At 35.1% G+C, this 25,464-nt stretch overlaps 1 protein-coding gene across 1 annotated transcript in view; it reads right to left on the bottom strand.

Annotated features, from left to right (window-relative positions):
- Positions 1 to 25,464, bottom strand: part of LOC123557946 (nuclear pore complex protein Nup98-Nup96-like) — a 53,585-nt gene extending 28,121 nt beyond the window's left edge. Inside the window, exons 1-20 of the mRNA XM_053544772.1 lie at positions 25,311 to 25,464; positions 17,886 to 17,983; positions 17,222 to 17,377; positions 15,994 to 16,116; positions 15,569 to 15,667; positions 15,145 to 15,296; positions 14,427 to 14,577; positions 13,328 to 13,530; positions 12,534 to 12,647; positions 11,888 to 12,062; positions 7,605 to 7,769; positions 7,196 to 7,256; positions 6,311 to 6,563; positions 5,718 to 5,911; positions 4,988 to 5,101; positions 4,468 to 4,654; positions 3,847 to 4,051; positions 2,941 to 3,080; positions 2,389 to 2,502; positions 1,705 to 1,815 (exon numbers count right to left, since the gene is read on the bottom strand). Coding sequence (XP_053400747.1) covers positions 1,705 to 1,815; positions 2,389 to 2,502; positions 2,941 to 3,080; positions 3,847 to 4,051; positions 4,468 to 4,654; positions 4,988 to 5,101; positions 5,718 to 5,911; positions 6,311 to 6,563; positions 7,196 to 7,256; positions 7,605 to 7,769; positions 11,888 to 12,062; positions 12,534 to 12,647; positions 13,328 to 13,530; positions 14,427 to 14,577; positions 15,145 to 15,296; positions 15,569 to 15,667; positions 15,994 to 16,116; positions 17,222 to 17,377; positions 17,886 to 17,940 — 2,772 coding nt within the window. The 5' untranslated portion in view covers positions 17,941 to 17,983; positions 25,311 to 25,464. The remainder of the gene's footprint in view (positions 1 to 1,704; positions 1,816 to 2,388; positions 2,503 to 2,940; positions 3,081 to 3,846; positions 4,052 to 4,467; positions 4,655 to 4,987; positions 5,102 to 5,717; positions 5,912 to 6,310; positions 6,564 to 7,195; positions 7,257 to 7,604; positions 7,770 to 11,887; positions 12,063 to 12,533; positions 12,648 to 13,327; positions 13,531 to 14,426; positions 14,578 to 15,144; positions 15,297 to 15,568; positions 15,668 to 15,993; positions 16,117 to 17,221; positions 17,378 to 17,885; positions 17,984 to 25,310) is intronic.

The raw sequence follows: 25,464 nt of genomic DNA, 5'->3' as shown, positions 1-25,464 counted from the left end.
TGACCATTTACATAAATTCATAAATTGTATTTTAAATTCTTTTAGGAGCAGAAGAGTTTTTCAACTTAAAAAGACATCAGGTCTTGTTGAGGAAGACCCCGGTGACCCATCACGCATTATTTCATGCAGCAACAGATACCCGAGTAGAACCAATAATCTTCTGTAAGCCAGCTTGATGGCTTCCTTCCATGAAAGAAAACTACACCCACAGCCAGGTTTTGAACCCTCAGCAGTGAGAGACAAGTGATTTATAGTCCAAGGATTTTACAACTTAGCCACAGAGGTTACTTTAATCACTTTAGTTTTTAACCTCCAAATATATATCACTTCAATGACAAATAATTAAAACATCAATTTGAAAGCACATGGATAATATTTATCTACTTTATTTATTTAATCTACTTTCAGAATAACTTGCAGTAGAGAGTAACAAGGTATGGGAAGTTTTTCATTTATGTCTTCATTCCATGACACAAGTCCAGTGTATTTACTTAAAAAACATTCACATAAAATGCTTAAAATATCAAATGTACAATATTTAAAATAAAGGTAATTACAATAAAGACAAACAGCATGCAGCATAAAAGATCAAAGATAATATGACTGCAGACATCTAACAATAAATTGCAATTTTAATACATGTACATAAAACACAAACATAATTTTCCCAATAAAATCATTAAATATATAAACATGATCAAACACCTTCAATATGTACACATTATCAATGTTACAATTAATTTTAAAATATGTTAAGTATTTATTTTACAGGTATTTTAACCTAATTATTGGAAGTTAATTCCATTTAGAAATAAAGAATACCTTATTACATAATGTCATAATTATCAAACATAATACATACATGTACAATAAATTTTACATAGTAAATATCAAGTACATACATATTATATACCGACTTCAATTTATAAAAGCTTAAGACATAACTCATCCGCCTCTCTCCTACAGAATTACTTCCCCTTTTTGCTCTTTATTTTTAATCTAAACAACAGCACATTGCATTATAATAATGTACCTTTAAGTCCTAGAATTGTATATGTAGTCACACTCCAAAACGCTGTTATCCTATTTCTAGTATGTGTGAAATTCCACATCCCTAAGAATGTTTTCCTTCCATGAATATCTTGCACGAGTTTTTAACACAATTTACTCACACCAACCACACTGTTCACTGTATCCCGATACAAGCTGAACCAACATTATCCACACAGATAAGTCAGTTACCACTAGTGGGAATGTTTATCTCTTTCATTCCATATGATGAAGAATTCTTTCACTGTATATCATTATGTTCAACAGTTCTTCAAAGAAAATCCTGCTCATGTTTAACTCAAACTGTTTTATCAAAATAAGATTTACGTATACATTCTAAAACATTAGTGTTTATCCCTACACCATTTTTTTACATTCTCCCTCACTGCAGCAAAAGTTTCTATAAAATACATGAATTGCCTTCAGATTAATCTACAGAATTTCGTAAGAATGTTTTGCTGACATTTTCCCACTTCCATGTAGTCAAGGAACCCACCCTTTATCTTAACAGATAGTAACTAGTCGATGTCTACCCCGATGAGAAGAAATTTGGTCCGATGGATGAGTCCACCAGTATTTCCTCTAGTTTCAACCAGGAAATTCTCCCAAGTTTCCACAAGAGCTTCCCTCTATCAACAGTCACTAGTTACTAACCTGTACAGCCATCTGTTGCTGCTGTGCCAGACGTAAACGTTTCTTGTCCTGTTCCGGCATATCCTCCTCATCCGAGTCATCAACCAGACCATACTTCGAGAAATGTTTCACCTGTAAAGAGAAAATATCACTTCTGAATATCATAATATGTAGGGATTCTCGAAATCTCTAGAAACTTGTTTATTTCTTATTTGTATGTAAATCTACCAGATCTATATATTTCAGACGTATTCCTAGAAAAATAAATTCTTTAACTGCTAGACTTATAATACAAGTGGTTCAACCCCCATCAACAAGTTCTCCACATACACAGACTTCTGAGACAGCTTCTGGCAGTTTAATTTTTTTGTTGTTGTTGGGGGGATGGGGGGTGGGGGGATGGGGGGGGGGGGAAGTAGGGGGTTAGAGTCACATTGACACAATTAAGGTCATATGGTAACTTTTCCAGCTACAGATGATGAAGGAAGACCCCTTCTGGCATTGTGTCAGGCATAAGGTGGCACCAGGGCAAAACCATCGACCTTCCCTAAGTCAGCTGCACTGGTTCCTTATTGTGCATTTCAGGTAACTTGAGAAAAATACAGACCACAAGCAGTAAAACCAATGCTTTTGCTTTTGGTAGGGACATCTAACAGAGTATCAGTAAAATATTTAACACATCTTCAAAATAGTACAGCAATATACCTCAAACACCCAAGATCCTGTCTCAGGCCTGTAGTCAATAAACTTGGCACCAACTTTAAGAGAATTCTCCTCTATCTTGTCCTGCCATCTCATTGCCTTCAACTTCTCAGGGCTCTGTAAAATATCATAGTAAGATTTACATGACAGTAGTTTTTTTTCTCAGTATTAACATGACAAAAGCGAAAGCAGATTCAAATATTCAATGCTATACAGAGCCGTCAAAGATAAATATTGCCAACTTCTAAGAACCTACTAGCACTTCTCCACAGATTTACAAGCAGAGGACAAGACCAAAACATCTCCTGGCATACATGTAAGTGGTAGGCAAAGGTGTAGAGCCATTCGCCTTAGGAGACCCAGCGAGACTCTCATATTTCCAAAGAGGCTTTAAGTAACAGCAGTGGAGCACATAAATCAAACTCAGTTGACCTTCCCAACTTTGTTTTACAACTATCCCTAATGTTACATGTACAGTACAACTATAAATCATTAACTTCAGCAACCGTAACAAAGTCCTATCAAGAAAATTCAATCTACAGAAAAAATCAATACCTTAATGGGAGTTCCTATAGATTTATCCCTCGGCCAAACACAGTCCAAAGTAATCTCCGCCCTCTTATTGAGACCTTCACCCACTTCAGGTTTGTTGTCATCGTCTGGATACACGATTACCTCTTTGCGACGGAAAAACACTGCAAAGGCAAAATATATATTAGGTGATCTTACATTACATCAGATAGAAATCAAGCCGAAACATTTCAAACTCTGATTGTTCAACCCAAACTCTTGTAAAAATTATAATATTAATGCCACCCTAGTAATTATATATGTCACCTCAGCATTCTTGCGTTCCTCGAGAATTTTAGTAAAAAATTTTCAATTTGTAATTTTTCAGTTGCCTTTTGTGACAGAATTTGGCAGACAAAAATCAACCCATGTTGTAACTAAACCTCCATATGTTACTTGACAAAATGATGCACAAGATAAAGACCAATAATGTTGGCTTAAAACCTTTGCATAAATTGTCAGGAGAGGGCTTCCATGTCAAAGTGGTTCAGGTTACAGATTTCAGACAACTTGCCCGTCTCTACTGTGGAATGCAACCTCGCTTGAGGTGTAGAATTAATTCCGGTAAGAAAGCTATTCGCTTGGCTTACGGAAGGCTGGTGGTTCTACCCAAATGCCAAACCAAGACTGGGAGGTGCACTCGACATCTTTCTAAACCATCCAAAGTTTAAAAGTCGCCATATGACCTACCTGTGTCAGTGTGAATATAAACCCAACAAAACAAAAATTGTCAAGAAGATCACATGCCAGCCTCAACCCGAAAAGTTGAACTCTGGACCTATAAATTGACAGTCACAACACTACTGAAACCACTTCTCTAGTTGGTTTTCTTTTAATTGCAATATAGTCACATTTGTATGTATGAAAAAAAAAGTTTTATACTGAACATACCAGTCTCATCAAAGTTCATATTGGCAATATTTGTCATTCCTGGAAAGAATATGCTTCCATATCCTTCCCTGCCGATTGTAAAGTCCTCAACAAAGCAGTTACCATCTTCATCCACCATCTCCGAGAGTGCCTCCTGACTTGGTATTGTGTAATACCCGGGTCTCGACAGCACGATACCTGCTGGGTGTGGGGGTGGTGGTGTCATCTGAAAAAAATAAATGCAGCATTAACTTTCATCATCTCAATCACTTTTTATTTACTCATAGAAAGAAAAAATCAGATTCAAACACCATTTTGGCACTTGCTTTCATTTTGAGATTTTGATGGACATGCAACCTATATCAAGTCTGCTGAAATAATATCCAGTGAATGAAACTAATTATTTCTTCATTTATTATGGATTTTAAACATTCTTTCAAGAAAATGCAGAAATGTTTAGCTGCCAAACTGGCTATAACCCTGAAAGAGTTTATGAGAGGCTCAAGCATCTTAATCTCTCTATATTGCTAATATTTTGAAATTCAATGTCTAAAATTTCTGCCTGAATGCTGAACACGAATCTGTTCTGAAACAGAACAATAATTTTTTGCTGCAATAAAAAAACAGAGAATCTGAACTTACTGGTCTCTCATCTATAATGACATCATCGTTAACAGACTCATCTCTGGAAATGATACTGATATTGACTGTGTCATCCTGTGATGGTCCGGAATTAACTGGTTCTCTTGTACTGGAACTAACTGGTTCCCTAGCACTAGAAGATTTATTCTGGGCATTCAACATAGCAATTGTGTCATCCATGTTCGGCCTGGAATAAAAATGCAAATATTGTAACAAAGTGCATGCTTACTGGCAGTTCCTTTAGAAATAAGAAATGTAAAGCAAAATATTTCCCATAAGGTAATTTTGAAGATTTTTCATTATAAGCAAATCTTCTGAGACAATTTTTCATGGATTTCCCTATTCCTCCTATCAAAATTACTATTCTTTTCATCTTTCAAACTTGAATGTCCCAATGCAACTGTTATGACCAAAACAAACCATTTTACAGTATTCTTTCTTTTTCCCTGATGCTATTTTATTTCAATCATATTTCAGTTACACATTTATATACAGCAGCTGTATTCTAAACTTAACATACCTTCTATCTGGTGTATCCATCTGATCAGAGATGCCTTTACTTCTGATGATATTCTCAGTTTCTGGAACATCTGCCTCCTGTCTCCTCTGTTCATTGTATGCAACAGGAGAGGACCTAAACAAAACATCAGGTCCATATTTAGTAAATTGGACTAAATCAATGCAATTATGCCTGTTGTGGCTAAAAAGAAATTCTTGACTTTTAATCAACTTTGTATCATCATTACTTTTCAACTGAGGAAATTCTGCATTCAAAGAGCTGCATCCTTAAATAATTAGCTGGACTGATATGAAAAAAAATGACAATCAACCAGTTTTCCAAAGGATTTATGAATAAAATGGCATGGTTAATGTGCATGTTCTCCATTGATTTTTGTTTTCCGTTTTTGTTTGGTTTAGAGTAACATTAACACAATTTAGGTTATATGTCAACATTTCCAGCTTCTGATGGAGGAGAAGGATTTCAGGTGCTCCTCACAGCATTAAATCAGGCACGGTCAGGCACCTGGGTAGAATCACACCCCCTTCCTTCTTAAGGCAAGCTGGATTGCCACTTTACAAGACAGTCTACAACCAAAAAAGTTTTCGACCCATATTGTGAGGGGGCAAAAGATTTTAGTAACCATAAACACTTGGCTACACAGGCTCCTCGTTTTCATTTAATCCCTCTTTATGGAAAAAATATTTTTCCACTTGTTAGCATAACCTAAAGAGAAAACACAATTTCTTACCTTCCCCTGAAATTCTCTTCCTCCCTTAAAGAAGACATGTTTGGTGGTTCACCACTCATAGACGAGGCTCTGCTGGGGTTACTTGAATCTTGTCCCACCTTTTTGATTGTCAGTTTCTTAACACTCTTCCTTGGCTGGAATGTGTCGCTTCCAAAACTGAAATCATCTTCTTCCAAGCCTTCAAATATCTGAGACTGCAGTAATAGAAAAATAAGATATTTAATACTCTGAGAGTGACTCAGTGCTAGTATTAAAAAACACAATTTCATGAAAATTAAAAATTTATGCTGTTTGTTCATACTGGTCAGAGTAATGTATCCGAGGACACAGATGTTAGTCTTTTATATTTTTCTTAAATGCTTATTCTCAATCGAACAAATAAGTACTTTAATGCTTCAAATCATTCAAGTTTACAACAAGGCAGTATATTATATAAACTATATATGTTCAAACTTCCATCACATTTTTTCTAATATACCAATCATTACATTTTCAATTGTAAATGCAAGTCCAAAATCATCTTTTTTGTCTTTTATCAAGGAAATATTTCATTACACCCTCATATTTACTAACATACTATTACATACACATACCTTGTTACCATTCAGTGCTCCAGACAAAGCCTTGGGTCTGATCTTTGCCATAGGTCTCGGACTCACTTTATGTTGATTAGCCAGAATGGCTTTCTGTGCCACTGGGTTGGTGGGTTTTAGAACATCTTCCCGTTTGGTCTTACTCTCTTTCATGTTCCAGAAAAGTGGAGAATCACCGTAAGGAGAATTGGTAAGTGCTTGCAGTGTCTGTTGTAGCTGAACTGCCTGATTAACTGCAGATTGATTTGCTGTCCTGTGGAAATATAATTGTAAATGAGCCGCGCCATGAGAAAACCAACATAGTGGCTTTGCGACCAGCATGGATCCAGACCAGCCTGCCCCAGCCTGCGCAGTCTGGTCAGGATCCATGCTGTTCGCTAATGGTTTCTCTAATTGCAATAGGTTGTGAAAGCAAACAGCATGGATCCTGACCAGACTGCGTGGATGCGCAGGCTGGTCTGGATCAAAGCCACTATGTTGGTTTTCTCATGGCACAGCTCAAATATGTTAAGATATATAATTTATTGACTTTTAAGTCACACAGATGATATGTAAACTTACAAGCAAGGAAACTGAAAGCATAAATGCAGAAAAAGAAAACTTGCACATCAGGGCATTATCTATGCATGAGTGGGCACATGGGTTGAACCACCAGCCTCCTGCAAGCCAATTAGATGACTTACTTACATGATGACCTGAGCAGGGCTAGTAGATTGGCAGTACCATCAACATTCTGTTCGACATACAGATGACTTCTAAAAGGGAATTCTACATCCACTGAGGGGTTTCGAGTCCAGGAGGTGAAAGGCAAGTGGTTCAATGTCAGTGGCCTTCAGTCATATATAATAAATGAAGGAAAAGTAGAAATACAAAAGATGAACTTACCCTCCTAGTGTGGGAACTGTACTACCAAGACCAGAAGTTGCACTACTGAATGTCCCAAAACCTGCAAGATAAAACAAGAAAAATAATTAATATGTTTATCCTTTTTTTTATCTTCTTTAACTTAATTCTCATTTATCATATACAATTTCTTTGAACATTGCAGTATTTATTTATTTGTGGAAGTTATAATCAAAACATTTGATTCCAGACATTTGAAATTACAAGACAAACTTTCGTTTTACATTAATATTGAGAAATTAACATTTTTTATAACATCATCATATATATATATTATTTGTTATATCTAGGCTTGTTTTAAATAAGCCTGAATGAACATGAAACTGAGGCTTTCTGAAAAAGGAAACTTCCTGGTTAAGTCAATTAAATTATATAAATTTATCACATTTACCTGTAGGGGCAGCTGAGCCAAAGGCACCTAGTCCTCCAGGTTTATTCAGTGGATTCCCGAACATACTGGTTCCTGCACTCATTCCCCCTGTAAAGTTGAATGCTGGAGCTGCTGAGGTTGTTGCCAGACTAAAGCCAGTTGGTTTTGCTGCACCAAAGGGCTGTGCTAAAAATTAAAAGTAAAATTGAGTTTGAATATCATCAAAATCTGCACTGGCCTAGATCAACGAGACATAATCGTAATAGCAAACACCGATGTCATGTTCAAGTAGAAAGTGCTGACCAGTCTACTGTATGTGACTGAAAGATACAACAAGAGCTGTCACAGGAGACAGCGCGCTCGACTATTTCGATGCTGGATAGTGAAACTGGGCACATCTGAGGAAACTAGAGCTGTCACTGGAGTGTTTAATGACTCCAATTGTGGGTGAAGATATTGCACAATAGCCTGAGTCTATGTCAAAAATATCAACTTAAAGTAATAAGAGAGGTAAAGATAAAATGTATCAAAACACTATATAACTATATCCTAAGCAAAAAGGGGCATAATTCATTAAATATTGGTGCCAGAGTTATGCAGCTTGTGTCATATAGTGTAGGTGATGATGTTGAACAACTATTTCAAGTTTGAATCAAATCCATTCAGTAATAACAGAGACAGAGTGAAAGTGCATCAAAACTTTAACCTAAAATTCTAAGTAAAAAGGGGGAATAATTAATGAAAAATTGGTGCCAGAGTTATGCACCTTGCGTCATATGGTGTGGGTGATGATGTTGGACAAATATTTTAAGTCTGAATCAAATCCATTCAGTAATAACAGAGACAGAGTGAAAGTGCATCAAAACTTTAACCTAAAATACTAAGTAAAAAGGGGAAATAATTCATGAAAAATTGGTCCCAGAGTTATGCACCTTGTGTCATATGATAAGGGTAATGATGTTGAAGAATTGTTCAAGTTTGAATCAGATCCATTCAGTAATAACAGAGATACAGTGAAAGTGCATAAAACTTTAACCTGAAATTCTAAGTAAAAAGGGGAATAATTCATGAAAAATTGTGCCAGAGTTATGCATCTTGTGTCATATGGTGTGGGTGATGATGCTGAACAACTATTTTAAGTTTGAATCAAATCCATTCAGTAATAACAGAGGTAGAGTGAAAGTGAACCAAAACTTTAACCTGAAATTCTAAGTAAAAAGTAAGAATAATTCATGAAAAAATAGGGCCAGAGTTATGCACCTTGTGTCATATGATGTGGGTGATGATGTTGAACAACTATTTTAAGTTTAAATCAAATCCATTCAGTAATAACAGAGATAGAGTGAAAGTGCATCAAAACTTTAACCCGAAAATCTAAGTGAAAAGGGGGGATAATTAATGAAATATTGGTGGCAGAGTTATGGCCCTTATGTCAGATGATGTGGATGATGATGAGGAATAAGTATTTCAAGTTTGAATCAAATCCATCAAGTAATTACAGAGATAAGTTGAAACAAGAGATCACAGAGTGATCTTGGCGCCCACCAATGTGCCATTTTTGAGTGTTCCAAATTTCAAGACTTACTGACTAGCTCAAGGTCAAATTTCATTTCCATACACAACACTGTGCATGTGGTCCAAATTCGAAAGCTGTAGCTTGAGAAATGTGAAAGTAGGTCACTAGGTCAATCTTAAGGTCAAGGTTAATTTCGGTACACAAAACCATGCAAGTGGTCCAAATTTGAAGGCTGTAGCTTGAGAAATGTAAAAGTAGGTCACTAGGTCAAAATCAAGGTCAAATTCTATTTCAGAATACAAAACTAAGCATGTGGTCCAAATTTGAAGCCTGTACCTTCAAAAATGTGAAAATAGGTCACTAGGTCAATGTAAAGGTCAAAGTTCATTTCGGTACACAAAACTATGCATGTGGTCCAAATTTGAAGGCTATAGCTTGAGAAATGTAAAAGTAGGTCACTAGGTCAAATCAAGGTCAAATTTTATTTCAGAATACAAAACTATGCATGTGGTCCAAATTTGAAGCCTGTACCTTAAAAATGTGAAAGTAGGTCACTAGGTCAATGTAAAGGTCAAAGTTCATTTCGGTACACAACACTATGCATGTGGTCCAAATTTGAAGGCTGTAGCTTGAGAAATGTAAAAGTAGGTCACTAGGTCAAAATCAAGGTCAAATTCTATTTTGGAATACAGAACTATGCATGTGGTCCAAATTTGAAGCCTGTACCTTCAAAAATGTGAAAGTAGGTCACTAGGTCAATGTGAAGGTCAAAGTTTTTTTCGGTTCACAAAACTATGCATGTGGTCCAAATCTGAAGGCTGTAGCTTGAGAAATGTGAAAGTAGGTCACTAGGTCAAAATCCATGTCAAATTTCATTTTGAAACACGGAACTATGCATATGGTCCAAATTTGACGTCTGTACCTTCAAAAATGTGAAAGTAGGTCACTAGGTCAAAATCAAGGTCAAAGTTTTTTCTAGTGCACAAAACTACGCATGTGGTCCAAATTTGAAGGCTGTAGCGACAGAAATGTGAAAGTAGGTCACTAGGTCAAAATCAAGGTCAACTCATGTCAAGGTTCATCTTGCCACTCAAAAATATACATGTGGTCCAAATTTGAAGGCTGTAGCTACAGAAATGTGAAAGTAGGTCACTATGTCAAAATCAAGGTCAACTCATGTCAAGGTTCATCCTGCCACTCAAAAATATACATGTGGTCCAAATTTGAATGTTGTAGTTATTGACAAGAACATTTTAAAAGCTTTTCCCTATATAAGTCTATATGAACCATGTGACCACCGGGGCGGGGCCATTTTTGACCCTAGGGGGATAATTTGAACAAACTTGGTAGACAACCACTAGATGATGCTACATTACAAGTATCAAAGCCCTAGGCTTTGTGGTTTGGACAAGAAGATTTTCAAAGTTTTTCCTTATATAAGTCTATGTAAACCATATGACCCCCAGGGCGGGGCCATATTTGACCCTAGGGGTATAATTTGAACAATCTTAGTTGAAGACCACTAGATGATGTCACATACAAAATATCAAAGCCCTAGGCCCTGTGGTTTTGGACAAGAGGTTATTCAAAGGTTTTCCCTATATAAGTCTATATAAACCATGTGACCCCCAGGGCGGGGCCATATTTGACCCTAGAGAAATAATTTGAATCGTCTTGGTAGAGGACCACTAGATAATGCTTCAAACCCTAATATCAAAGCCCTAGGCTCTGTGGTTTTGGACAAGAAGGTTTTCAAAGCTTTTCCCTATATAAATCTATGTAAAATATAGAAATAAACAAAGGGCCATAACTCACTCATAAATTGTTGAACCAGTCTGATTTTCAGGGGGACACAACTAGGGTACCAATACATCATTCTGACAAAGTTTGGTCAAAATCCCCCCAGTAGTTTCTGAAGAGATGCGATAACGAGAAATTGTTAACGGACGGACGGACGGATGGACCACGGACGCAGAGTGATTTTAATAGCCCACCATCTGATGATGGTGGGCTAAAAAGAGAAAGTGCACCAAAACTTTAACCAAGGTGGGGACGCGGAAAGACGTCGACGCCGGGGCGAGTAGGATAGCTCTCCTTATACTTCGTATAGTCGAGCTAAAAATCATGCATTCTTGTAGGGGACAGATTTCCATGGATTTCATGGTTGAGTAAACCCATGAAATTTAATCACAACAGAGCAGTGAAATTTCCATTCTATAATGTTTGAAGGTCTAAATCCTCTCAAACTTACAAGAAAATATCTGTTTTCACCAAAACCACAAAATTTAAAATGTTTAAAACAAACAGAAGATTGCATTTTTTCTTGTATCAACATTCTTAATCCTGAAGGCATGTATCACACAACTCTATCTCCATGCAAAACTACAAGGTAAAAAACCAACTAAAAGGTTGCTACAACATTTCAGCAGTTGAGAATAGCCCGTGTTCGTCAGCTTTATTTCATCTGTAACTGATTTTCAAGCAGCTCTGGGTAAGTTACTCTGTAACATAGCACAGTGATATAGCCTTAGGGAGTGGTGGTCTGGTGGGTAAGGTTCTGGCAGAGATCCCTTGGGTTTATAATTCATATATCCACATAAGAACCAGTCCTACCTTTACCCTAGAAGTGGACTTTATAGAGACAAATAAAAGCTTCATTTTTTTCACAAAAGAACAAACATGTATCTGACAGCACAAACTAAATCCCCCCATACAATTTCTTTTAAGTATCTATAGCCCTGACTTCCAATTTAAGTAGACTGTGACAGTGTATAAAATGCAAACTTACTTCCACCAAATCCAGATGAAGTGGTTGCAGTGTTGAACCCAAAACCAGTACTAGGTGTAGAGAATGGTTTGGCAAAAAGGTTGGCCCCAGTGTTAGAGTTGGTACCAAATCCTCCGAACCCGCCAGTGGAGGTTGTCTGGGCTCCAAATGCAGGTTTGGTTGCAAACAATCCACCCTGAAATGTCAAGAAATAATTACTTTCATAAAATATCTCAGTAAAAAGACACTGACAGAAATGCACCTACAATTAATTAAATAAATACTCTGTGTAAGCTTAGATTCTGTTTACTATTTTTTCTCATCATCATTAAAATATGACTATGTTTTATTGAAACATGTTTTCCCTACCATGGAACTATTTTTATGTGTCCAACAGGAATTCAGTTTCAAATGTACTTGCATTCAGCTCATTTACCCAGGCAGTGATTAAGGGGCCCATCTTCATCCTTGCTTTTAATCTAAAACTTAAATTTATACATGTGAATTTTTTCCTTTTCTCCTCTACAAACAAGTTAAAACTTTCCCTGATAAAAACTGCTGAAAGGTGAATGACCTTGGATACAACGTCGTTAAGTCAGTCATCATGAAGAAGATATGCTACAACAGGAATCTGAATCTATGTCATCCTGATCTGATTTGAACTTACAGCTTGCGATGTTCCAAAACCACCAAAACCAGAGCTGGCAGCAGTTTGCCCAAATGTGTTTGCTCCTGTTCCAAACAGGCTCGGCTGTGTAGTTGTTGTGGCTCCAAACAGTGGCTGAAATACAGTAATTATTTTTTTCATTAGAAAAAAAACATAACACCAAAAATGATAGAATTTTAAACATTAAGAAAGGCCATTTTCATATCAGCAAGGATCATTAATCATTTGAAGGTTCTGCTGACTGTGTAATTTTCATGTCACTTTTATTTCTTTGATTTGTTAAACAAACATACATATGTTAAGAATTTGTTTTGCATCAAGTTAAACTTCTGTCCATAATGCTGCTTCACTAACGAGTATTTAGAATTAAAATGTTGATTAGAGAAAATAAACCATCACAAAAATTGCCCAATGTACAGTACCATGTAGATCTAGTGTGGAGTACAAAAACTTAAGAATCAAAACGTTTCAGGTTTGTACCAAATCATTGCAGGTTTAACAATTCCTTATCAAGGAATTAGTACAGTTTAGGAATTTAGGAAAATGTAAATATTTTCAATAATCAAATACTTAATGTGTTCGCAACAACTATTTTCGATTTAAAATAAATGTTATTTTTCATAAATTTCTGAAATGATTTTTATACCGGTATGACTTAAGAAATGAAGATAAATTTTAACAGCAATTTTTCTATACATTCACTTGTTCAGCGTTCTGTCTGTTAAGCAGTCTTTCCCATGGTGTCCGCACTAGAAATGTCACAATGTAGAACAAAAACCTTAAATAAGTCAAACCTTATTCTGTGTTGCTTGACCAAAAAGACCACCAGTTCCTGTGCTTGTCTGGGTTCCAAATCCAAACCCACTCTGTGTAGTAGTGGTTGTGTTGCCAAACAAGGGCTTGTTCTGACCAAACAGTCCCCCACCAGTTGATGCCTGGGCAGTTGGCTGACCAAACAGATTACTGGTTCCTGTTGAGGTGTTTGTTCCAAATCCAGCTGAAAATTTAAATGAAATAGCATTTATGATCTGAATTAATTGTCATTTTAAGAATAACTTCAAATTAATTCATGTAAATTGTATCATTTTTTGTATGGCCCCATAAGATTTATCTGCAGATGCATGTTGCAGATTTATTAGAAAATATCTGACTTATCTGAAGACTTTGTCCATCTATACAATCTGAGTTCATCAGCTCCTTCTTCAAAACCATTTAAGAACTTTCACTTTTAAATACCTTACACTTAGGACATTCATTTTTATTTACTTACAATTTACTTTAATACAATAAATTATTTCATGTAATAAAAATTCCAACCTTGCAGTTAGGGGTTATTATTGAGGCCAGTTTTGACATCTGACTATTGCAATACTATTGATATTGCTGAAATACTTTTGCGATACTACCGGTATTTTATTGCAGGTTACTATTGCGATACTATTGCAATAGTTATTGGTCACCGTGTTTTATACAGTAAAACTACCAGCTGGCATTGTTACACAGTTATTTAAATATATTTAATCAAAGTTTCTAAGAAATGAAGATAAGACAACTAAATTTATTAATTACCTCCCAGACTTCTCAGTCCTTTATGGTAGTTTAAGTCCGTGAGGTTAATTATTGTAATGGAGACGTAAACATTTTTCGAGGCGCAAATGAAAGCTGGCTCTGTTTCTTGGGTTATTAATTATTTCTATATGTAGTAAAATTTCAAAACTATCGATTGTTGAAGGAACTATCGGCGATTGTTACTGGATCGTGACTTTTCTATTGATGCATACTATCAGGGTCGCAATGCATCGATATTTCAATGTATCGTTACACCCCTACTTGCAGTTTTATTTGAAGATTTAACTTATGAAGGAAATAATTAGAGTTTTAAAGGACACCTACTTGATGCTCCAAACCCTGATGGCTTGGCCTGTGCAAAAGCAAAGCCTGTAGGTTGTGTGGCTGATGCCGCAGGGGTTCCAAATCCGAACCCTGAAGTTGTTCCTGCTTGTTTTCCCTTCCTTCCTGCAGTATAGTCTTCCACTCTTAGCTCCTGAAAAATTATGTAGCACACAATTTTAGATCAAACAGGCACCACACAAGAAGTATGTAATTAAATGAATATGCAGAGTGGACGTAGTTGTCCAGAGTTAAGGATACAGATTACAAAGCCAGAAACTAGCTTAGACAAGAGCCCTGTGTATGAGTGTTTAAAGCTAGCATGCAGAAAAACAAGGTGTCTGCAATTTGACAAGTCTTATGTATACTGCATTATCTAACTAACACTCTTCTGGAGGAGACGTTTATATGAGTAACTGGTGACAACTAGTAGATGTGTAGTTTGCAAGGCTTTCTGTTTTGACATACCTGGTGTCCAGTTTCAGTATGGCTCACTATCAATATTCATACATTCATTCAATACTACACACAGTGCCCAATATTTACAACAGTACTTAGTTCTCAAATTGTTAATTGATAATTGGAAACAGTTCTAAATGTTTCCGGTCTGTGTGGTGATCACTCAAATTTTTTATTTTAAGAACAAACAATGATTTAGCAAACTTTATTCTAATACAAACATTATATGAAGAGCAAATCTTAACAATATGCTGCAACTTACCTCCAGACTTTTCCCCTCGTATTCTTTCATTGCAGTGATACACTGATGTTTTGTATTGATATTCTGTGTTACACCATTCTTTACCATCGTGTCCTGACCCTGGGGTGGATTAAATTTTATGGCTGTGCCAGCCTGGGGCTGCTGTGAAAATGCTGAAATGAAAGAGTTAACACATTTGTAATTGTGTTTAACATTAAAAATGTTAAAAATTTCATTGCCACAAACATAATCACTCCTCTAAATGATGTATTTCAATGGATTGAAACAACCTAAGAAAATTAGACCCTTATTAATAATAATGATTATTTAGCACTCGTTGGGTATTTGTGTCGGTACATAACTATGCATACACTATTTTTTAAAGGTTATTGTCATTTTCAGGTTTACTGATCTTTCATTACAGACCAAAGAATTAAAAACATACCTGGACTTGCTCCAAAGAGCCCAGTTCCTGCATTATTTGTTGTTCCAAACAGACCACCTGCAGTGCTGCTTGTTGTTGTTGTAGCTCCAAATCCACCTGCTTATGACAAAAGTACGGTTATAAAATAGAATAGAATGTCCTACTATTTTAAATTACTTTTATTGAAATTTTAAAAACCGTTCATCATTCATAAATAAGTTTTACAAATTTGTTGTTCATGCTAGTGATTTCTTCATCATTTCGCATCAAGTAGGCATTAGGTAAACTCTCATGAGCCAATATTTCATTGCAAAGCCACAGACTTCTGGCCACTGTTATCTACTGAACTTTTATACAGCCTGACCCCATCTCAAAGGAAGTAAAGAGTGTGCTGCAAAGTAACAAACTGAAAAGAGGAAGTGGCAATAATCACGAAAAACACTAACCTGCACTTCCAAATCCAAATGCATTACTGGTGCTAGCTGCAGCTGGTGTGCCAAACAGGCCAGTGCTGGCTGTAGTCTTTGGTCCAAACAGTCCGCCTGTACTGCTAGGGGTTGCACCAAAATCTGCGTAAACAAAGGTAATGAATCATAAATCTACATCATCATATAAACATTTTACATTCATTATACATTTGAGCAGAAATTCAGTGTAAGCTTAAATTTTCTGCATTATCATAAGAACCTATCATGGCAACTTTATTTTTCTTAATTATTTTCATGCAGTTATTATTTCAGGATGAAGCAGGCATCAAACCAGTAGCATCTAGCAACTAGAGATGCTTTTGAGAAAAGCACATGTCCCCACAACTGCAACATTGAAAAATGTCTAGTTTCTCTCAATGGCTTTGATGAATGGACCCCACTGAAAAATGTCTAGTTTTTCTCGATGGCTATAATGAATGGATCCAATCAGTAATTCAAGGGCCATAATTCAAAAGTGCCTGGGCGGATATGGCTAGTTATTGAACTTGGCTGAGGTCTCATGGTCAAACACATTTTGTTTAAGTTTGGTGAAGATCAGATGAGAAATGTTCGACTTTTAGAGTGCGGACAAGCTTTGTGACAGACAGACACACTGGAGTAAATCAATATGTCTCCCACACCACTGTGTGGTGGGAGACATAATAAAAAATTCAGTCTTCTTTTCAAAATACATTATCAACACAACTCTTTAACATAGTACTGCTGCTGCGTACTGTAAAATCATTTAATTTCGTGGGCATGAAATTTCTAGGTTTTGGTCAAAACAGCAATTTCGTTGGGATATGAATTCGTGGATTTCAACTTTTTAACATAAAATGAATGGGAATTTTACTTGTTTGTTGGGATTTAATTTCACGGATTGACTCAACCACGAAATCCACGAAAATTAGTTCCCAACAAATATTAATGATTTCACAGTAGATGTTTTCATTTGATAACAGTCTTGATTCAATTGTTGGTAACATTAATTATGGATCATATAGATGGAGAGGTATTTAACACTGCTGAATATTGCAAAAATTAGCCCTTGTGAAAAAACAAGTACCAATCCAATTATTTCAGCTGGATCCAGTAATTAAAATTTGCATCAACATGAAAAATAGCAGTATGTTATCACAAAAAATTATTTATGGATGTAATCATAACATCACTTTAAACCAACAGCAACATAAAACAATTTTCTTACTAAATCCTGATGACTGCGTCCCAAATGCTGATCCTCCACTTCCACCAAAGAGACCAGTCCCTGTGCCGGTCCCTGTAGTACTCTGTCCAAACAGCCCTCCTCCTGCTGTAGGTGTTGCCTGTCCAAATGCTGTACCTCCAAATCCTGGTGTAGCACCTGTAGATATACATGTAGTTAAGTCACAATGCTAACTTCATTGTTAAGCTACATTGCTAAATTTAACAAAATAATGTTAAGATTAAAATAGTTTAAAAGAACATTTTGTGTGTGTTTTTTTTTATAAGTTGATAATATTTTTTTTCATGTTTTACAAATTTTCAGATCAAAACATAATGGATTAATTTTAAAGCTGAAAACCCACTTTATAACTGAAAACCCACTTTATAACCTATCTATTTGGAAAACTTCTTAGCACTCCCTTGGCTTAATATCAAATTCTCATGCACTGAAACAGATCTTGTTTTAAATTTAATCATGAATAAATATTGTATTATGTTTGTATTTTCTTTTGGCATTGTATTTAGATGCTTTATGCAATAATCTTTTGAACTGAACTGAAAAATTGTAAACTATAATTAAATCCACATCTCTTCGAAAGTACCAATTCAGTGTTTTTCTCTTTAAATACCTTTAAAATGATGAAATAGAAAAAACTACATCTTACTTGCATTTGCCGCAAAAGGGGTTCCAAATCCTGTTGGTTTTGAGCCTCCAAACATTGTTGTCCTTCACAGATTACACTGTATTTGTTAGAAATATGACCTGAGAAAAAGAATGGAAAAATTCATTTATAACTGCTGAGCAATTCTATATCTTAAAATAACCAAGCCATGGTATCAGAAGAACCAGTATCTTTAGTTTTATTCTATTTATCTAAGGGTCTGACTGACCGTGAGGCCATCATAAATGGCATCACCTTGAAAAGCAATATCATTTTGTAACACTTCTAGTAGTCCACTGGTTTATTATTCAATGCTACATAGATCAGAAGTCACTATTAAATGTTACACTTAATAAGAAGAAAAAAAAGAGACTATCTTGACAAATTAAATGTGACTGTCCATTTACAGCATTAGGATTTTTTTCAACAAAACTGGGGTTGGGTGTTTTGTTCTGGTACATGTACAGTAGGGTCAAGTTACCATAAACAAACATTTTTTAGAATTTATCAACTGTACAAAGAGAAATTTGTTAGAACATTTTAGCACTTTTTAAGCAAATATAAATTTATAAACAGTATTTCTTGTAGTTTATTTGAAAGAACAATTTGTTAAAATGAAGTTATAATATCTGCAGAATAAAGTCACAGTCATGCTTTTTTTCAATGCCTTAATAAAGAGTATGTGGACTGACAGACATTAAAGTGATATCTATTAAATGTTCTATAACCTACAGCTGTGAATATGATATATCTATAGATCTACTGGCAGGTTTTCCCTGTAATGTTACATTGATTATGGCTCAGTAGCTGTACTGTAGTGTTGGCTTGGGTGTGGGAGGTTGGAGTTTGCTCTCTGGCAATGTCACACTACAGGCATGCAAAGTAGTACTGGTAGCTCCCTTATTTGAACTTATTTTTGAGGGTTGTACCAGCAGGTAAAATACACCCAGATCTATATTAAAGTATCTGCTTCTGGATATTTTGTTTGTTGCTTGGGTTGTCTACTCACTCTGTTGATCATATGTGATGCTATAGCTTACCTTTACCTCTAATGTTTTAAAGGTATGCTGTACAGGGTATCTGAGCCATGAATGTCTGATTCTGGGCATAACAGAGTACTAGTGAAATTATGAATTTAAATTTCACCATCCAGGCAATTATGATACAATGTCCAAATTGTCCAATCAAACTAATTAGACTATATACCAGATATGACAGACATTACTCATGGTAATGTGATACAACATGCATTATCAAAGATGACTTCCCCTTAAGCATAAGAAGTCAGGCAAGTTTCTGAATTTTTCTATTCACTAATACATAATCATTTTACATATTTGCAAATTTGTCTATCTTTGGTTTAACTTAAGAGATATTTATATACTTTTTCATATAGATCTTTGCACTGAAATGCACCTGGAATCATGCTAGAAATCTGTCATGCTATAATTTCATCAATTCCAACCCTAGGCTAAGAATCTAACCTTTTACTTAAAATGTGTTTAAGGCCAAAACAAATTAATATAGCCTTTCTAGTAATCAGACCAAACCCATTTTTTGCCAACCCTAAATTATTTTATGGCATCTGCTGGAAGTTACCAACTAGATTAGCTATCGTACTTTCCAGTATGTGAAGTATCGCAGTAAAGCCATTCAAGTTTTCATGAATATAAAACTGATGTAGTGCCATTTGCAAAATGACTTTTGTGATGCAGAAAGATGGTGTGTTATATTAGCAATAGTGATTGCCACTACTGTTTTTAAATGTAATCACAGGGACAAAAAGAACATCATGAAGAGTGTTCTGCAAAACTGCCTCATTAGCAAGCAGTTTTCCGATACACGTGATGGACCTAAACACATTTTTTTAGTCTGAAACATCGCTGCTAAGTGTTAACAGACTTAAATGTTCGGTGAATGGTCACTTTTATTGAATGAAGAAAGATATGAGTGTTATACTGTAAACATCCAATTTCTGAGTGCCAACAGGTCTCTTGCTCAGTTCCCTTTAGGTGGTGCACCAGTAAACGTATCCTGCCAAAACATAACCTTTATGGAAAAGAAACGACTCATGCAAACCTTTCTTGTCTGTATCTGATTAAAATTCCATACTATGGAAGCAACTTTTGCAGGAAAGATATATGATCTTACTGTGGCATACAACACAGTATTGTTTCCCTACATTTAAAAAAAAGAGGTACAAATCTGCATAACCCTTGTGAGATGACTGTAGTGAGAAAAGAATCTCATCTGCAGTAACTTCAACTTCAACTTGAGTAAGACGCTGTACATGCCATCTCTCCCGCCGGGAGACTTTTTCTCCCGTATTTTCAGTATATCTCCCGGTCTCCCGCCAGGACATGAAAACCTCCCGTAAAAAAAATAAATTCAGAAAAAAAATCATCTGTCGAAAAATCGTATCTCGGACCCAATTAATGTAGACCTTTAGAAAATACTTTAAACTCGATATATAGTAGCCCGGAAATACTCTTCAAACATAATTTTGATAGTTGTCTATAATCCCTAGCTTGTTTATCAAGAGATACACGCCTGAGGCATTAATTATCTTACCACCTACTGTCACCATCTGCAAACAATTAACCATTTAATCTTACCCGTAGGCAATTGTAAACATGTGCATGCTAGATTTTAGACTGATCCAATTACATCAAAGTCGCTGATCCGTAGTTTTCAAAACAATATGAATTAAAGTATTTTCTAAAGATATATGATCTTACTGTGGCATACAACACAGTATTGTTTCCCTACATTTAAAAAAAAGAGGTACATATCTGCATAACCCTTGTGAGATGACTGTAGTGAGAAAAGAATCTCATCTGCAGTAACTTCAACTTCAACTTGAGTAAGACGCTGTACATGCCATATCTCCTGCCGGGAGACTTTTTCTCCCGTATTTTCAGTATATCTCCCGGTCTCCCGCCAGGACATGAAAACCTCCCGTAAAAAAAATAAATTCAGAAAAAAAATCATCTGTCGAAAAATCGTATCTCGGACCCAATTAATGTAGACCTTTAGAAAATACTTTAAACTCGATATATAGTAGCCCGGAAATACTCTTCAAACATAATTTTGATAGTTGTCTATAATCCCTAGCTTGTTTATCAAGAGATACACGCCTGAGGCATTAATTATCTTACCACCTACTGTCACCATCTGCAAACAATTAACCATTTAATCTTACCCGTAGGCAATTGTAAACATGTGCATGCTAGATTTTAGACTGATCCAATTACATCAAAGTCGCTGATCCGTAGTTTTCAAAACAATATGAAAACCAGTCTTAAAATTACGTCATTTTACCCCCACCTGCCAAAGTGTTCTTTAGTTTTCGTTGACCTCAATATTTACTGCGCGATCAGAGGATGAGACAGTTTAGTGCTTACAACAAGTTTATGCTTCTCAATTTAAATACTTGCACAACATGCAAAAATCAACCATGATTTAACAAAAATTGGCAAGTTAATGTCATAAACTACACAGAATTTCAGACAAACAAGAATTCGGATAAGTGAATTTTATGAAATAAATTGCAATTCATACTGCCCTAAGAATTGACTGGCATTCCTTTGTGATATTGCCATGTTGCAATAATAATTAATATTAATAAACGGGAGAAGAATTCCCAGTTTAAATACATGTAGTTTTAATCTAAATATGGACAATCCAGCAAGAGAATGACTTTCATTTTTGTTTTAACAACTTCATTTTTGAAAAGAAATGAATGCTCTTAAAAGACTGTTTTGACATGATCTCTCCGCAATCTTTGAGTATTGTATGCTAAAACATGTCAAAAAGACCACTCTCTCCAGATGCAAAAGCATCAACACATAAAAATAAAGCAAAAACAAAGTATCTGGTTCAATCTTTCATGGAATTCTGAATTTCCTTGGATTAAGTAAGGTGCTATAAGTAATATGCATGCATTCTGTACACAACTGTTGGCTCCACTCAATTCAATATAGGAAACTCGATGATTTTTTCAAGAATATGGCTATTTAGCGGGTAAAAAATGAGCAAATTAAAGTCTCCCTCATTTTTACCCAAATCTCCCTTAAAAAAAGCCTGTTGAGGCAAATCTCCCTTATTGACTATCTGAAAATATGGCATGTACGAGCCGCCCATATCATGGCAAACAGTAAAATATTGTACAGTACCAATGTACTAAAAGTATTAGAGTACTTATATAAACACTTCTATCTAATTGTCAGAAACTCCTTACTTGTTTTCAAAGCGAGATTTAATAATCATTCACTAATGATGTTCTTGATATTTCAACGAGAAAAAAAAGATTCACACCAGTTAACTTTCTACAATACATGTATTTTTATGAAGTTTGTTGAAAATGCTGCAGTAGTCCAAAACCTAAGGTCAGTGCAAATATTGCTCTTTGATGTTGTTGACAAAATAACTGAATGGATCCTACTATCATGAGATAAAAGTTATGCCTATGGTACAGTCAACTCCCCAATAGAGAATCACTGCCAATAGCGGGTCACTTGAAAATAAAATGTGAATCTCTCTTATACATATTAGAGTTTACAAAGTTTAAGTATCCAGTAATGTAAACTTATCACTTAGCAAATTGCCAATTATTACACAAAAGAAGATGGATCTAATCTAATGAGTTTGAGTTCCATTAGTAGATAACTCTTGCAACCATGTTTCCTGACTTTTACACTCTTGAATTCTTTGAAGTGGAATATTTTTGTGCATACCTCACAGTTTCTTAGATAAAACCACACAAATTTGGTACCATTTTGAAGAGTGAAACACACTTTCATAGGAATAATATGATTATGAAATTTTAGATCGACTTTGACGAAAAAAAAGTGCCATCAAGCAAAGGCGGCCAATTATCCAATAAAGAATCACCTATATCAGGGATAATCAAAAGATTGTTTATTCTGCTTAAAAATACAAATCAATGGTTGATTTGATGTAATAATGGTTTGAACTGGCAAATTTAGATAAATGAATAAGGTTCTGTGCATCAATATTTTGATTTTAGTTTTAGATATACTGGATCTATCTAAATCAGTAGTTGGTGCTTATTATGCTTAGAAATACAACTGTGAAAACTAGTGCTTTATTCCTTTTACCTAGTCTGAAATGTAAACATACTGATTCTCATTATATTCTGCCTTGAAATGTATATTTCCAATACCAGTCATGTTTTGTCAGAAAAAAGACCATTTTAAATGGATAGAAAATATGATAAACTAGGTGACCCCCTATTGGCAAAGGTGACCCCCTATTGGTGCAGACATCCCAACTCTCCCGATCCGATCGGGTTTCTCCCGTTTCTGGTTGTAAAACCCGATCACCCCGATCAGAAGTCTCAATCTCCCGATTAAAAAAAACAAACAACAAAACAACATAAACAAAAATTATGAAATAATCCACTTCTTTGCACCTATCTGATACTGTATCACTACTGACGAGTCTGTAAACAACAGCTTTCGGATATTTTCGCACCTTATTCTACCCTTGCTGATTATTGTTTATTACACGATTTAACAAAGCCATGTGTTGATTAATGTGTCACAATTGAAATTAAAATCCAGACATTAGATATTTAATTAAATTCAATCAAATTTAGATTAGAAATTATACTGGCTTTACCTTTTCCTGTAACTTTTTGAAATCGAAAGTAGATGGTCGCCGAGTCAACCTGCTAGGTTTTAAAAAACATTTCTCTTAAAATCATTTTGATAAGAGGAAATGTCATGGTAAATTTTAATATCACTTACTATCAAATGCTGTTAAACTGTCTTTGCATCATCACAATTTGTCAAACACATCCTTTTAACTGGAGATTTAGGCAAATGTCTACGAAAGTGTAACAATACCCGGACATTCTATTTTGGATAACAGGATTTTGATCAATAAAACTATTTGAGCTAGGGGTTTTAAATACTGGTTGACAGGAATGAGAATCAAACAGTAAATTTTCTATTGCTTGAACTTTTATTCTTTTAGCTATGTACATTTTGTTTTTACAGCTCTAACAGCTGCATTGTTTGTCATGTAAAATTCACCTGGGGAGTCTTCTTTCCAACAAAAGAAATAAAAGTGCAGGTTTAATTCTCAGTGGTGTTTTGAATTTAGACATAGTGCTTAAAGTGCCATAACTATTTAATTTTGCACAGAAGGCTTCATGTATTATTGTTCCAAAACATTAAAAAATGCATGAATAATAAGATATAGACAAGTGAATTTTTTTAAGACTAGTGATTTTATAAGGGCAAATCAGTTTATATTATCATTAGATTTGTTAAAAGCTTCGTTATCATGAACATAATTACCGCGGTATAAAATCTCCCACTTGAACACCTCAATCTCCCACTTTGGAAAGCAAAAACTCCCACTTGGCATTCAGAAAAAGTTGGGATGTCTGTTGGTGAATCGGACAGGTTTAAATATTTCATCATAACTTCAGACATAAAAGATAGATTCAAATAAATCAAACATTTAAATGAATGTGAGCAATAGTTTTAAGTGTTAGTAAGTTTAGATATCATGAAAGTCTAAACATTCTTCACCACATGCTAAAAGTGTTGATAGTGACCCGCTATAGGAGAGATCGTGTTTGTATACAAATCCATTGTATTTTCTATTTTTAGAACTGGTAAGACAGTAATCTGGTGGGCAGAAGCCGAACGTCCATGTTTTTATAAACAGAGATTCTTTTATAACGGCCTAAACTTTCATGAAACACAAATAAAATCAATAACTTTTTGATCAAGGGAAAGGGTTATAAAACAAGAAATTAATTGATTATTCTTAATTGTTATTTCGAAATAAAATGGATTAATTATGAACGCTTAACTTACAGTGTTTATTCTAAAAGTGTTGAGCATCACTACGCCGCTATTATGATTATATGTCATTTAAAACGGTTATTCATTTATAAAAGATATTTGAATACGAAAATTGTAAGCATTTCAAAACTTTTTGAATTTTGAAAATCCATAAACCAACGAAAAAGTTAATAAAAAAAAAAATTCCGATCCCATACACAAACGGTGTAAAAAAAACATTTGTTTTGCCCACCACCAGATAAACAGGTTTTAATGCATGACGTCACGGCGATCTCTCCTATTGGCGAGTTATCTGTATAAGTGTCTGGTATTTCTGATTACGAAAATAAAAAGAACGAATATTCTATTTTCTAACGCATGGCCTCGGACAACTTACTATTTTGTGTGGAAAAGTAAATAGAGACGTATGATTACTCTAATCACTCTAACAATTTTTTTTAAAATTCCAATAGAAATTATTAAATAACTTGACAACTGTGTAAAGAATTCCTGAACATAGAAATAAAAAAAAATAATCCAAAATGGCCGTCGTTGGCGGTATAAAAAATTAAATGCTCGACAAAATTTAAACCATAACAATAGTCACCTTTAATTCTTTGTGCTTTAAAGCAAATTATTATCTCATGTTTATTGTCAGTACTGTTTTATAAACAAATCTCATGGTATTTCCAATATATGGTGTCTAATATAGAGGCAAGCTGCCACAAATATGGCTTCCCATACAGGGATTCCTTAATTAG

This window comes from Mercenaria mercenaria, chromosome 5 (assembly GCF_021730395.1).
Source record: "Mercenaria mercenaria strain notata chromosome 5, MADL_Memer_1, whole genome shotgun sequence".
Lineage (NCBI taxonomy): Eukaryota > Metazoa > Mollusca > Bivalvia > Venerida > Veneridae > Mercenaria > Mercenaria mercenaria.
The sequence above is the reverse complement of the archived record's forward strand: the minus strand, read 5'-3'. Positions and strand labels throughout refer to the sequence as shown.